General features: G+C 29.8%; 1 protein-coding gene and 1 long non-coding RNA gene across 2 annotated transcripts; one reads left to right on the top strand and one right to left on the bottom strand.

The window, feature by feature from the left end:
* Window positions 1–2,170: 2,170 nt before the first annotated feature.
* LOC126736288 (uncharacterized) lies at window positions 2,171–12,028 on the top strand. The gene is made up of 4 exons (XM_050440574.1): window positions 2,171–2,501; window positions 4,904–5,342; window positions 11,409–11,638; window positions 11,697–12,028. The coding sequence occupies exons 1-4, from the start codon at window positions 2,273–2,275 to the stop codon at window positions 11,927–11,929; spliced, it is 1,131 nt and encodes a 376-aa protein (XP_050296531.1). The 5' UTR covers window positions 2,171–2,272; the 3' UTR covers window positions 11,930–12,028.
* Window positions 7,954–8,906, bottom strand: LOC126736289 (uncharacterized). The gene is made up of 3 exons (XR_007660650.1): window positions 8,852–8,906; window positions 8,491–8,551; window positions 7,954–8,429 (listed from the first exon to the last, which is right to left on the bottom strand). It is a non-coding gene; the product is annotated as an uncharacterized LOC126736289 (long non-coding RNA).
* Window positions 12,029–14,410: the final 2,382 nt, after the last annotated feature.

Below are 14,410 nucleotides of genomic sequence, written 5' to 3'. Positions count from 1 at the left end.
CAGAAGATATGTGCGTCTCATCGAAAACTACAATTTCTATTAGGGACTTTTTTTTTTAAATGTGTTTTATTTGGAGAAAAATCAAAAAAGTCTTAAATTTTTTTTTTTTTTAGTTTTTTCTGTGTGAAATTTTTATGGTGCAAAATTGAAAACAAATTCATTTGGATTAATTAAAGCTGCATTCTTTCCGAATAACACGGCGTATTAAGCCTAACGCTATCATTTATACAGGGTGAGCAGTGGTCAGTCGAAAAAACCCTTTTTGCACACTTTTTTTTCCACCTTTAATAACTTTTTAGTGGCGCCACCTAGAGCCAAATGGCTTATGGGCCGTTTGAAGCGTGTGATAAGGAGAATATTTTGCAATATCAACCGTACTTTTAAGTAAAACCGTTTTTGAGTTATGAATTTTTTAAAATTTGTTGACTTTGGAAATTAATTGTGCGCAGCCTGTATGTGATAGATAAACCAAAATCAATCGAGCAGACGCGCCATTCATTTTACTATAACATACTGAAATTTAATTCTTTCGCTATTTTTTAAAGTACCCTAAAAGTTTTTTTTTTCAAAAAAATTCCAATCACGAAAAATCACCCAATTTTCAAAGCCACCCACCCATGGCCGCGTCTCCATGGCAACGAAAACGGCGAAAAAAGTCTCTTTTTATAATCGAAATTTAACTACTAAAACCGATTGGAATCGGGCCAGAATTGATGTTAATCTGTTCCTAAAGCTTTCTACTATTTTTCCATGTACAAATCATAACGTAAAAACCTTTTTTCATACCCTAAAACATCGCCTGAAAATGGTCGATTTTGACGTCTACGCGCGATTTTAATGCCGCCTTTTACGGCGGTTTTGACAACATTGCGTCAACGTGGATGAATCGGCTCGGACTTGCCTCCTAATTTCATTGATTAAATGCTTAAAATAGCTCAGAACTTCCTGAAATTGGTACGGAATTATTCAAGAGACTTTGGACAACCTGAATATGTGCATATCTTTTTCCAAATCGGGTTCCTTTAGCCGTGATAATTCAGCAAAGTTTTGACGTTTTAGAATTTACTGTCTGTTATTATAATATTCATGCGACACAGTGGTCTATACAAGGCATTTTGCTAGACAAAAACTACAACACAGTGGGTCCTAATGATAAAAAAAATCTAATCGGGATTTAATATGTAATCATTATATTATGTGGGATAATTTAATTTTTAATAATTTTTGAATTATTCAGTTTTTAGGTCACGTGACTATCAAAACTTTTTTCCTATTGTCCCGATTTGATCATTTCTACTGGTCCCAACTGATCAAAGTTTCATTTAAAAAAGTCTAATTTTTCAATGTCATACGTAATAACGTTTGTTAAATTAGAAAAATATCCAGGGCCGTATTTTAGTTTACTACTTACTTTAGTTTAGTACACTATATCTTCAAAAAAAACCTTAAATAAATATTTTTTTTAATAATAAATTTTATTTAGGAGGTTTTTTACGGAACAATTAGTGCGACAGGGATAAACTTATAGCCACAACCATGTGTCAGACAGACGGGTAGATCATTATTTTATTTGGGTACATTTTCATTAAAAAAAAATCTATTTTTTGAGTGTTGTATGTAAGAGGGTTTAAAAATTACTAAAAATCAATAATCCCGGTTCGTATAAAAAAAAATTGATGATAATTTTTAGAGGAAACGTTGTATTTTAAATGAGACGTCATCATAAAAAACATGAGAAAATATATATATATAATTTAGAGTGAAGATATGTATATCTAATCTCTGTCTAACATATTATTTTTTAAGTTTATCCTTTTCTAACTCATTATCGAAAAAGCGCGGAGCGAAGAGGAGCAGATCAAATAATAATACATTTTGATTAAAATGTCATTTGCTGGCGATTTTATTACAGAACAATGAGTGTGACAACGTTGTGTCAGACAGATACGGTCATAACAATATTTTAATTGAGTCTATTTTTATTTTAAAAAATCTTTATTTTAAGCACGTTTTTTTGCAGAAATATCTGGAAGAATAATTTCTTTCTTTTAATTTGACAATTGATAAATCGCGCATTTGAGGCACTCTATATACATTTCAATAAAAACATCAACACATATGTATGTCCCCACGATAATATTAACATTCTTGCTTTTAAAAACGTCGTGAAGGAATTCCATCTGTAAATATACATACGTATGTAGGTATGTACAATTTAACCAGAGTTAAATGCGAATTTTAAGAGTATCAATGCATAGAGGTAATAATTAAAATGTTACCGCCGGAAGAGTTTTTTCATTCGCAAGTTTGTACCAAATGTCTGCGGTACTTGTCGGTGTTTCCCATCAAAAATTACCACGACAAGTCGGTGAAGTGCGGCAGATGTTCGAAACAAGATGACGGCGGCGTCGAGTCACACTTGACCGAAATGATTTTGCAAAACATCAAGTTTCCATGCAACAATCACTTGGCTGGATGTAAGGAGGAGTTACGACCTTACGGTAATTATTCGTTAAATGTTTTAATTAATCTGTAATCCGCTAACTGATTTCATATAAATCTCATTGAAACGCACCCTATACATACCTATATTTGCTCATCGAAATCCAGTAAATCAATTTTGGGACACCCCGAACGTACTGACTTGATAGACAACCAATAATTTTTAATTTATTCTACGTCGTTGACGAATTATTAGATTTCTTAAGAATAAGAGCATTGATTTTCTGGAAAATAGACAACGAATAAAAAATCATTTCTGCAAGACCATAATCAGACTCAACATTTGGAACAACGAACAACAGCTTTATACCAACTTGCAGTCATATTTTTTTTTGATACAAATGTTTCTAAACCAGATAATCCCGCCTGTAAAAATCTGCTTTAGTTTGAGCCAGCTCGTTCAATCGTCTAATCGAATTTCTCTAAATAGTAAGTCTCTAATAACTAACCATTAATTACAAATTCACCACGAGAAAAGAGAAACTTTGTTTAAATAAAATTCTATTAATCGGTATCTTATTTACAATATAAGAGACATCAATGACATAATTTTTTTTTAAATTCAAATGATTTATGATGCAACCGAGAAAAAAAAAACAATACTTAAATGTAAAAAACCAGATGTGGCATTTTTGAAAGTGACTCTTTATCATTAGTCGTTTGACTTTTAACCAAAGATGGACATGTAAGGTTATTTTGTGGCTTTTGATTTTCATTTGTTTAATGGGTGCTCTATTTTCTCAAGCGATGGGATTAAAAAAATCGTATTATTCTTTATAGTTAAGAAACATATTTCGTCCAATGGATTCCCAAGAGACTTTTTCAAAGCATCTTTTGGAAGATCAATGACATTCCATTGGACAAAGTGATTTTGAAGTACAATAGGATGCGCAAAATTATTATTCATATAGGATGTCCATTATTATAAAATAACTTTATCTTAAACGTTAACTATACATTAATTAATTGATTCATTATTCCAGGCATTTGAGTCCTAATTTTAATTCAAGTGCCTGAAATAATAAGAAATCTACAGCTCGACTTCTTGGAATTTTAAAATAATTGAAATTGAAACGTTATTGATAAATTAATTAATTAGTCCAGGCATTTAAAGTATAAGTTTAAATAAAGTTCCTGGAATGGTAAGGAATTAACAGCTCAACAATCTGTAATTTAAAAAAAAATTAGGTGAACCGTTAGCTATCATATAATTAATTAAATATTTCAGCCAGTTAGGCATGCCTGGCATTTTTAAAAAAATATATAATTTAATTGCCTGGAATTAAGTAATTTCAACTTAAATATAAATTAATTAATTAATTATGTGAGGCATAATTTTAACTAAAGTGTCTAAAATGGTAAGAAATATACAACTCGAATTGTAAAATAAATTTAACTTAAGCGTTTGCTATTAATTAAATATTTAACGCAGTTGTTACACATGATTTTAATTAAAATTAAAAAATTATATACAGCTCAAGTGCCTAGAACTTTTTTAACTCAAATGTTAACTTTAAACGAAAACATTCCAGGCCTTTGAGTCATAATTTTAATTAAAGTGTCTGAAATAGTATAAAATCTATAGTTCGACTGCCTAGACTTACGTCACTTAAATTAACTAATGTTAAGTGATTTTGGACTAATTAATTAAATTAAATAATTAATTAGTCCAGGCATTTGAGGCATAATTTTAATTAAAGTGTCTGAAATAGCAAGAAATCTACAGCTTGACTGCCTGGAATTGTAAAATAATTTTTAAATTAAACGATAAATATTAATTACTTTATTGAATGTTCCAGATGGTTGTTACATAATTTTAATTAAAAGCGCCTGATATTTTTAAGCAATATACAGTTGAACTGCATAATAATTTAAACGATAAGATAAATATATTAAAACTTCTTTAATAGATTAATTAATTATTCCAGGCATTTGAAGCATATTTTAATTACAGTGCTTGAAATGGTAAGAAATCGACAGAAAACCTAAAACGAGTCTTATTTTAGGTAGTTAAAAGTAATTTTATATGTCCATTTACGCAGTTAAGAAAAATTATTTAAATTTCATATATATCAGGCAGTGAAAGGGTGTTTTTCAACTGCCTGGAATAAAACTATTATTTTATTTATTTCAGGCAGTTAAACATGTTTTGTCTAATAACTACGTGGTATAAAAATGTTATGTTTTTCCAGGGAGTTAATATTATAGTACATATATTGTTTTTTTAACCTATTAATTAGTTGGAAATAAAAAAACTTTAGATTTATTCCATGGACATTTCGAGTTAGTTTGGACCAATACTGGACATCCATTGGGGGATGTATGCTGTCTAGGATATTAGTTTTTAAATATAGTATTAGCCTTAAGATATTTATTATTATTATTATTATTATTTCCGTAGAAATGAGAAACCATTTGGAGGAGTGCAACGAGACCGATTATACTTGTCCGATATGTAAATCCTTCACTGGAATCCCGTTGCAACTTTTACGCCATTGCGAGCGAAAACACTCGCAAAACAAATTGCTCACCCCCTCATTTATTATTACTAGCGAAAATGACGAGCGGATATTCTTCTATCGGCAACAATGGATCTTCGCCTTCGTTACCGTTTCCTACTCGTTTTCCACGTTTTACTTCCGGGCGACTTATTTGGGCCATCAGGATCGCGGTGAAGTCTGGCAAGAAGTTGATATCGGACTAATTTCCAAAGAAATCTTGCAGAGTAATATCCACTTACCACCACAACCCTGCGGAAGTTTACATCACGATCCTGAACCGGAGGGACTTTTAGTCGCTCCACTTAAGTCCTCCACGAACTTGATTGTTGTTAATTTTCGGTAAGTAGATGTACCATATTTGTCTTAAAAAGATGACTTCCGCCCGCCATTTTGTATGTAACTGTCATTTTTACGTCATGATTGAGATTAATTTAAAGTATTTAGTTTTATTTCAGGCGAGGGATAAATGTGAGTCAATTATTTTCTTTAAAATGGGGTTTTCATGAGTAAGTTATTATAATAATATATGATAATATGTATACATTTTAAAAAAACAATAATAAACGATATTGAATGTGGTAGCCAAAATCCCCGTTAATAATAACCACCAAATAAAAATAAATCTGAATACCCAAAAAAAGGAAATATATAAAATTTGAAGACAAGCCAAAACATTTTACCCTTTTGTGTCAAAAGTAAACTTTTAATGCCTTAATCCACAGAATAAATGGGCCTAAATAATTTATAAACACCCCACTGATGGCGCTAAAAACTAAATTTATTAAATTAAAATTTTTGGTTAAACTGATTTTACGTACTTAAATCCTATCTTTAAATTCAATATTAACTTGCTATCAGCTATCCTGAATTTCTAACTTTATAAAACTAAACCCAAAAATCCCGAAAAATAAAATTTTAAATACAAATAAATTTTAAGGCCGGACCTGTGCAACTTTTCACGCTTGAGTGGCTGGGACTGAGATCAGACGTCTAACAAAATAGTACGTGGGCGTCTGTAGTCAAATTTAACGAATCAAATGTAATAATTAAAAAAAAAATTAAAACATTTATTTATTTAATAGAATGGAAACTTTCCACACAAAATGTTCCGATATAAATGTGACAATACAAGCAACACCGGCACACGGACTATTCGCGGCACATCAAAGATTCTAATAGATCTCTGAACTGGACTTTACAAATGAAACACGAAAGGGTCTTTTCTTACAATCCTTTTTTTAATTGATACTAGTTTTGGGGCTCAGAACACTGAAAGGCCTTCGAAGTTTCGGAGTCTACCAGTTACACCCCATCATTAATGCTACAATAAGACGTGATAATTTAAAATTCTAAGAAGCCACACTGAAAAAAATATTTTGTGAATTTTCAATAAATCTACTGCTTTTAGTGTGACCATTATATTTGTTGTAAAATCGCAAAATATTTGTAATCAATAATTATTCACAAAATATTTGTAATTTAGATTTCCCTTTTTAATTGTGAATTTACTTAATCTTTGTGACTAAGAAATACATGTTTTTTGTGAAATTACAATTTAATTTTTCAAATTTTTAGTAATTTTTATATGTGAAATAACATTTTTTTTGTAATACCACGTTGTAAATGTAAAAAATGCTCTGGTAAAATTACATTGGAATAATTGTATTTTTTACTAGCTACAGTTTTTTGTTTAGTATTTTAGATAAATTAAATAAAAGACTAAAGTGGCAATTTAAAAAAATACAAAGGATTTATTTTTTCAAAACTCAATGGAAATTCAATAAACTCAGTAGGAACATAAAAAAACTACATGGTAAGTTTTCAAAAAAAAAAAGGAAAATAACAAGAATATTTGAAACTTAAACTCTTCAATATACAAACAAAAACATAAACTCTTAAAACTCTTGAAGTAGCCAAGAGTTTTAAGAGTTTATGTTTTTGTTGGGGCCCCATATAATATCAAATATGTTAATATAGGTACCTACTTACAAGCTAAATCTCACAAAATAACCCTTTAAGGTTGGAACAAATTCATTTAACATATGGACTTAAAAAAAGAAACGCACGGACACGTCGATTTTTATTTTTTGCTAGGCTTTTTTTTCAATTAATACATCTTATACAGGGTGTGTCATGTTACCGTGGCCAATACCAACTTTCTTATTTTAATTGGAACACCCTGTATGTGATTACATTTTGGGATATATTCCAAGAATTTTGCTGTATCACATGCGCTATACTTTCATTCTATTTTTAAGTTACCAGGTTTCAAACATCAGGCAGGCATTTAATATTTTTTGTATACTGTATAGCGGTAATGTCATTAATAATAGAACAAAACGGAATTTTCCTATTTTGACTTTTGAATATTTATTTTCTCATATTTGTAAAAAATATTTCTCAAAAATGTTGATAGCTGCTATATTTTATTTCACATTATAAGTCGAAAAATAGATATTAAAATTTAAATTTTAAATAGGAAAGTAAGGTAAGGGAAATGCCTGAGGAGTAACAACACATTAGTGGATTTCGCTATAGAATTTGATTCGGTACTTACATCGTTTGCTCTGACAATATTATGAAAGTAAATTACCACCATTTTTCATTGGTCAGCTTCAAATTTTGGTAAAAAATTACACATTTTGGTTCTTCAAATCATATACCGTGTTCCGGACCACGGTGTATTTTTTTACAGACCAAATGTCATTATGTACCAAAAATTTACCAAACCCCTTTTTCCTGGCCAATGGTAGTTGCTTACTTCCATAGTATTGACGAATTAACCGATATACCAAACTAAATTCTGGAGAAATCTCCTCTTGTAACTTAAAAATAGTTGAATGATCGTCTATGATGATGATGTAATGACATAATTGGTCTTTTATGTAAATTTTCTTTTAATTGTATTTCAATTAAAATAAGTTGGTATAGGATACGGTTATATGACAAACCCTGTATAGAAAGTGTACATTGGCAAAAAAGCGCTACTAAAAATAAAAATAAATGGGCTCGAGCGTTGTTTTTTTAAACCTTTCAATTTTAAAACGAATTTGTCCCAAACTTTACTTTCTCGTTATATTAATACATTAAGTTATTAATTAATATAAGAAATCAGTTTTAAACCAAAGTTATTTGAGATTTACATAAATAAAATAATAATTTATTATTCTATCTTGGCTAACTTCGTTAAATATGAAATAACTTTTCTTTTCAAAAGATTTTGTTTTTTCGATTTGGTTCCTGCTTCGGGGTGTATTTTTGAAATATATCTTTGAAGGAAATCCAAAATGCAGGATGCTTCTTTGGGATATTCCAAATTGAAGACAAAATAAAGAGCAATTAAGCAATGCAATGCTCCTCCAAATAAGTCACATTTTTCCGCAACAGGTTCTTGTTCTAGGTATATTTTTATAGCATTGTTAGAGCCTACAAATAAAAAAAAAATACTTTTAATCTTTTTTCAAAAAAAAAAAAAAAATGTACTTACCACCACATAATACAATGCATGGTTCCATACCAAGCTCAAGAGAAGATTCATCGGTAATGTCCTGGAATAAAATAAGTACATATAATATTTAACCTTATGACAAAAGTTTATTTATATTATTTAGTTTATTTTTTGTTATTAAAATTATAGTTATTTTGCTCCAAATGGCATTAAAAATAGCTTTTTAATGCCGTTTAAGAGGCATATAATATATAAAATGAATATTGGTAAATATAAATATATATCATTAACATTATTAGTTATATAAACTATTACAAGTTTATATAACCTTTACTTGCTGAAAATCTATACTAAATGCATACTAATAGGTAATAAGACATTTTCATAAAAGACCACGCACAAATTATATGGAAATTGGCAACCTGACCAGTCAGGCAATTTGACAAGTAATCATTGTTAACAGGTATTAATGTAAATATTTAACTTACCTGATACTTATAGGCACGAAGAAACAGTAAAGATAAACAGAAGGACTAGCACAAAATTCTTTATTACCTGTCGTAAGTCAAAAATAATAACTGAGCCTTCATTTACGTTAAAAATTTCGGAGTCACTGGGGGACGCGTAAACACGCACTCTCATTGACCGCGGTTTACACAGCCATGGTAAATTTAAGAATTAAGGTATACATTTACAAAAAACTTGTAATTTTACATTATAATAGTAAAAATAGTTACAAATATTATGTGATTTTATAATATGAATGTGATTTTGCAACTTTCATCGGTAATTTTACAAATCTAATGTAATATTGCTTATAAGTTTCACAAAGTGATTTAAATTTATACAAGTTTTTTAGGAATTTTAATAAATACTTGGTTTATAAAATATTTTAATCTTACTGAATAATTGTTGTAACACTAGTGAAATTTTTGTAAACTTAAAAAGTAAATTTACAATAATTTTTTTCAGTGCAGGTTTAAAAATTCTACTGTAAGTACTTGTCAGTACTCACATACAAAAGTTCCGGAATAAACCCAAACAAAACTTAACTGAGTAATAATAAAATGTAACAACTCACAATCGTAGGTGTGGCCTAAAGATTAATCGATTTTATTGATTTTAATTAAATTTTTATTTGAAAGTGCAAACAAGCTTCAGTTTACTTTAGCGCATTTGAGTAATAGTGTAGGGTACATCTGACAACGAAGAAATTGCAGCGTTAATAACCCTGGCAAAGTAATTGCACAAAGTTAGAAAGAAAAAAAAACGAAATTCTCGTCGATGGTCGTGCAACTACATAAAAAACGTTCTGGCTTAGAACTTATGCAAGATTTAAAGTTTGAGCAGATCAGCGGACAGTATACAAATTTTACACGAATGTCACCAACAGACTTTGAATTTTCGCTGCAAAAAATAGGACGACAAATCGCCCAAAAAGAAACTAACTTTCGGCGGAATTTTCAAGTCGTATAGCTCTCATTTAAGCAGAGATATCGAATTTTTAGGCTCTAAAACGAGGTCGAAAAATGACTTTTTCCGAATTTTTAAAGTGCTCTCATTCAGTTAGCTCTGCTCGAATCCCATTATAACCCGGTGTTTTCGTGATGTAATTGATGGAAGCAAGCCGCAAGTAGGCCCTTTTAAGATGTAAACAGAACATGCCTTGATATGTGTGACATTTAAAAAAAAAATCGGCATTTAAAAAATAATACGGGATTAACATATCTAGTTTTTAAGCTCGATTACTACAACTCAAATATTTGATGAAATTTTCTTGAAAAATCACTGTTTTTCGTCCATATTATCTAATCTAATAACGCTGTTTTTATAATAAATATTTGTGTATAGAACTATACCAAATTTAAATAAACATTGTTATTTAATTAAATATTGAACAGATATTTTCTGCAGAAACATTGTTTTTCATCAACACAACCGTTACCCCCCCCACCCACCCCGAACATTTGCCTAGTCAAATTTTTTTTTTGAAAAATCACCGTTTTTCGTCCATAATATCCAATCTAATAGCACTGTTTTTGTATTAAATATTTATTGATATACATATATATAATTATATCAAATTTAAATAAACAAACTGTGTTATTAGATTAGATATTAACGACGAAACCAGGTGTTATTCATGCGTATTATTTTGGAAAACAATGATTTTTGAAAAGAATTTTTTACTGGTAAGTTGTGTGGGGTGGGTGGGGGGGTAAGGGTAAGGTTAGTCAAAAACGTTTTTTTTTGCAGAAAATAATTGCATGAGAAAAAAATGCTTTTTAAGAAGATTATAGCTGATAGAAAAATCTATCTTATACTTCTCACTTCACACCTTAAGGTTTTTGCGTAAAACGTTAAAATACCTTATATTATTTCTCGAAAGCAAGGCGGATGCAAGCAAAGCTATGAAAATTGCAATACTTGTGCCATTTTTTATCGCAAATAAGTGGAAATTCAGTTTTTTTAAGGTGTCATTAAGTTTTGAAAAAAATCAACAACTTTTCATTATCTAGATTAAAAAATACAGTTTTTAAAATAAAACTATTGAATTATTTATCAACGGTATATGATCAAGGTATATATTTATTAAACTGTAATACAACATACGATATATACAAGTGACTTACATAGCTAGTCTTTACACTCCATCACTACACCTTTAAGATAAATAATATCATACACAAAGAAATCTAGAAAAAAAATAGGAAATGCATTAACGTGTATGAAACAATAATTATATACCAAATAAGATATACAAATAAAAAACTCGACAATAAAAATTAATTAAATTTACATAAATATTAAATTAAAATTACATTACACGCGCATATTTTTCCAGCCTGTTTCATACCCTACTATGTCGTGGTCTGATATTTATTGATGACAAGTTTCAACTTTCAAAATGGCGGATGGGTGCCCGATTTCCGTGTCAACCGTTTTTAATTTTACAGGTTAATAGAAAAACCTTTGGACTCGTTGACTTCTTTGTCAGGCCCCTTGGTCCTGTACAACCAGAACAGTACTGTCAAGTATACGTTCAGGCATACCTACCCTAACATTTTGGACTTGGAAATGGACACGGACCATTATATGCCTATGCAAGTGATTATACTGGGGCACGCCCTTCGGGTTTCCATTTATACAACGAGGCAGAAAATGTTCCAAGTTTATTTAGAATGGGGTATATAGTACTCATCGATTGTGATTGTTTTTAAATTTAAAAAAAAATCTTATTACAGGGGGATTAAGAACGAAATCATCGGAAAAATGTAAAGTTTTCGCAAGATGTTACGTGTCATCGAAATTGTGCTCGAAAATGGACGAATCGTTGGACACGCCATTAAAAGCGGGCACCTTTTTGGGCTTATTAGAGGTCGATCGGAATTACTTGACAAAGGAAAATGACCCCAACGAAGTGCACGTAAAAGTGCTCGTCAAGCTCGTTAATCAACCGAAACAATTAAAATATTAAATTAAATAAGACTATTGTGATACACGCATACTGCAGCAGGACTGTTGTTATTATATTAAACGTTTCACTAATTTAAAAATAAAACTTTTTGCAATTTTATTTGGTGTGTCTTTTTTGTCCATATTATCCAATCTAATAACGCTGTTTTTATAGGTATAGTTTTTTTCATTAAATAAATAGTTTTCAAATTATAGACCTGAAATGTGACTATTAGGGGAAATAATTTTTTCCTAGTAACTCTTGATATTCAAGACCACTTTCCTCAAAAACTATCAAATTTATGAAAAAATACAGAAGGAGTTTTTGATAGGAAATTTTCTAAATTATCATTTTGGTTATTATACATTTTTCCATTAATATAATAGTTTTCAAATTACACGCCTAAATGTGACTTCACTAGCCAAAATAAGTATTTTCTAGCACCTTGAACTTCAAAATCAATTTTCTCAAAAACTATGAAGTTTACGACAAAACTTCAAGAATACTTTTTGATAAGAAATTTTCTAAATTATTGTTTTGGTTATTTCACATTTTTCCATCAATGTAATAGTTTTCCAGTTACAGGCCTAAATGTGACTTCATTAGCCAAAATAATTATTTTCTAACACCTTGAACTTCAAAACCAATTTTCTCAAATACTATGAAGTTTACGACAAAACTTCAAGAATACTTTTTGATAAGAAATTTTCTAAATTATTGTTTTGGTTATTTCACATTTTTCCATTAATGTAATAGTTTTCTAGTTACAGGCCTAAATGTGACTTCACTAGCCAAAATAATTATTTTCTAGCACCTTGAACTTCAAAACCAATTTTTTCAAAAACTATCAAAGTAACGACAAAACTTCAAAAATACTTTGTGATAGGAAATTTTCCAAATTATTATTTTGGTAATTTCAAATTTTTCCATTAATATTATAGTTTTCCAGTTACAGGCCTAAATGTGACTTCACTAGCCAAAATAATTATTTTCTAGCACCTTGAACTTCAAAACCAATTTTCTCAAAAACTATGAAGTTTACGACAAAACTTCAGGAATACTTTTTGATAGGAATTTCTCCAGGTTATTATTTTAGTTATTATACATTTTTCCATTAATATTATAGTTTTCCAGTTACAGGCCTAAATGTGACTTCACTAGCCAAAATAAGAATTTTCTAGCACCTTGAACTTCAAAACCAATTTTCTCAAAAACTATGAAGTTTACGACAAAACTTCAAGAATACTTTTTGATAGGAAAATTTTTACTTCGTATATTACAAATTTTTCCTGTAGAGTAATAATTTCTAAATTACTGCCTAAGGCCATTTAGGTACAAAATCACTTTGTATATGAATATTAAATACAAACGACATGCCAAAATATGCAGAAAGCAAAAAAATATTTAACACACCTTAGACGAATGACCATCACCCAGTATACGTAATTCTGGCAACGTCGGATTTATTTTTAAAGAAAGTATTTTTAAACGCTGTCAACTGTCATAAAACTTTAACAGTGACAAGTGACAGTTATTTTTGTGTCGATATTTTTTAGGTCAGGTATCTCTTCAAGGGTGACAGTTCATGAACAAATGATTCTCGAACATATTAAGAAAACGTAACCGTTCGTAAATCACGTCCATTATCCCCCAATATACAACACATTGTACATTTATCGAGGAAAAATAACAGTTGACCCGCGCGTGTACAGTCTAATCCCATCTAATCTTAAATCTATTACATCGTTGACTGCAGCAGATTAATACGGTAGGGAATATACAGACAATTTGTCACGCTTTCTATTATATCGTTCTGCCCCCACGGATGATAACACGGTTATCTGTTAAGGGACATAAATCTACTGGTCCGATTGCCTGTCGACATCTGTTAAACGAATTAACTATTAAATCCGGAAGACAATTATTAATTATACTGGATCGAAGAAAGTCATTTAGGACTTAGAACACCCCTGCGACCACGATTAAATTTGCACTATTATTCATAACAAACTATATAGATGTTGCAACGTATTCCTAGTAAAATTGACATATGTCGAATATCATAGATAGAATGAGTTGAGGTTGTCATGGAGAATTAATGTTGCCAGCTTACTGCAATTTTGTTGTATATAAATAATTAAAGATGGCTGAGATATTCTCTATCAATTTGACAAATGTCAAATATTATACATAAAACAGTTTTATGACTAACTAAGAATCTTCATTTTATTCTCGAAACATGTTTCAATATTAAAGAATAAAGAATAGTTGTATCAAAAACATTCAAACAAACCCCAACACATTTATAATGTTTAAGATGCCATCTTCGCACTTAATATATCTTTAAAATTAAAGGTCATCTGTAAACACGCAAAAAGAAGAAGAATTAATTTTATTCATTAAATCTTGTAGGTACAAATTGTATAATATAGCATCAAAGGTTAAAAACCAAGACTTCTCAACTTAACCAGACGTAGCTGAAAATTTACCCTTTCAAAGGCG

This window comes from Anthonomus grandis, chromosome 5 (genome assembly GCF_022605725.1).
Source record: "Anthonomus grandis grandis chromosome 5, icAntGran1.3, whole genome shotgun sequence".
Lineage (NCBI taxonomy): Eukaryota > Metazoa > Arthropoda > Insecta > Coleoptera > Curculionidae > Anthonomus > Anthonomus grandis.
Note: the sequence above shows the minus strand (reverse complement) of the source record. Positions and strands in the feature narration are given on the sequence as shown.

Coding starts and splice junctions, on each gene's coding strand:
- LOC126736288 (XM_050440574.1), top strand. CDS start 2,273: ATGTTACCGCCGGAAGAGTTTTTTCATTCGCAAGTTTGTACCAAATGT. Junction 2,502..4,903: donor GGAGGAGTTACGACCTTACG/GTAATTATTCGT, acceptor TTATTTCCGTAG/AAATGAGAAACCATTTGGAG. Junction 11,639..11,696: donor CCAAGTTTATTTAGAATGGG/GTATATAGTACT, acceptor ATCTTATTACAG/GGGGATTAAGAACGAAATCA.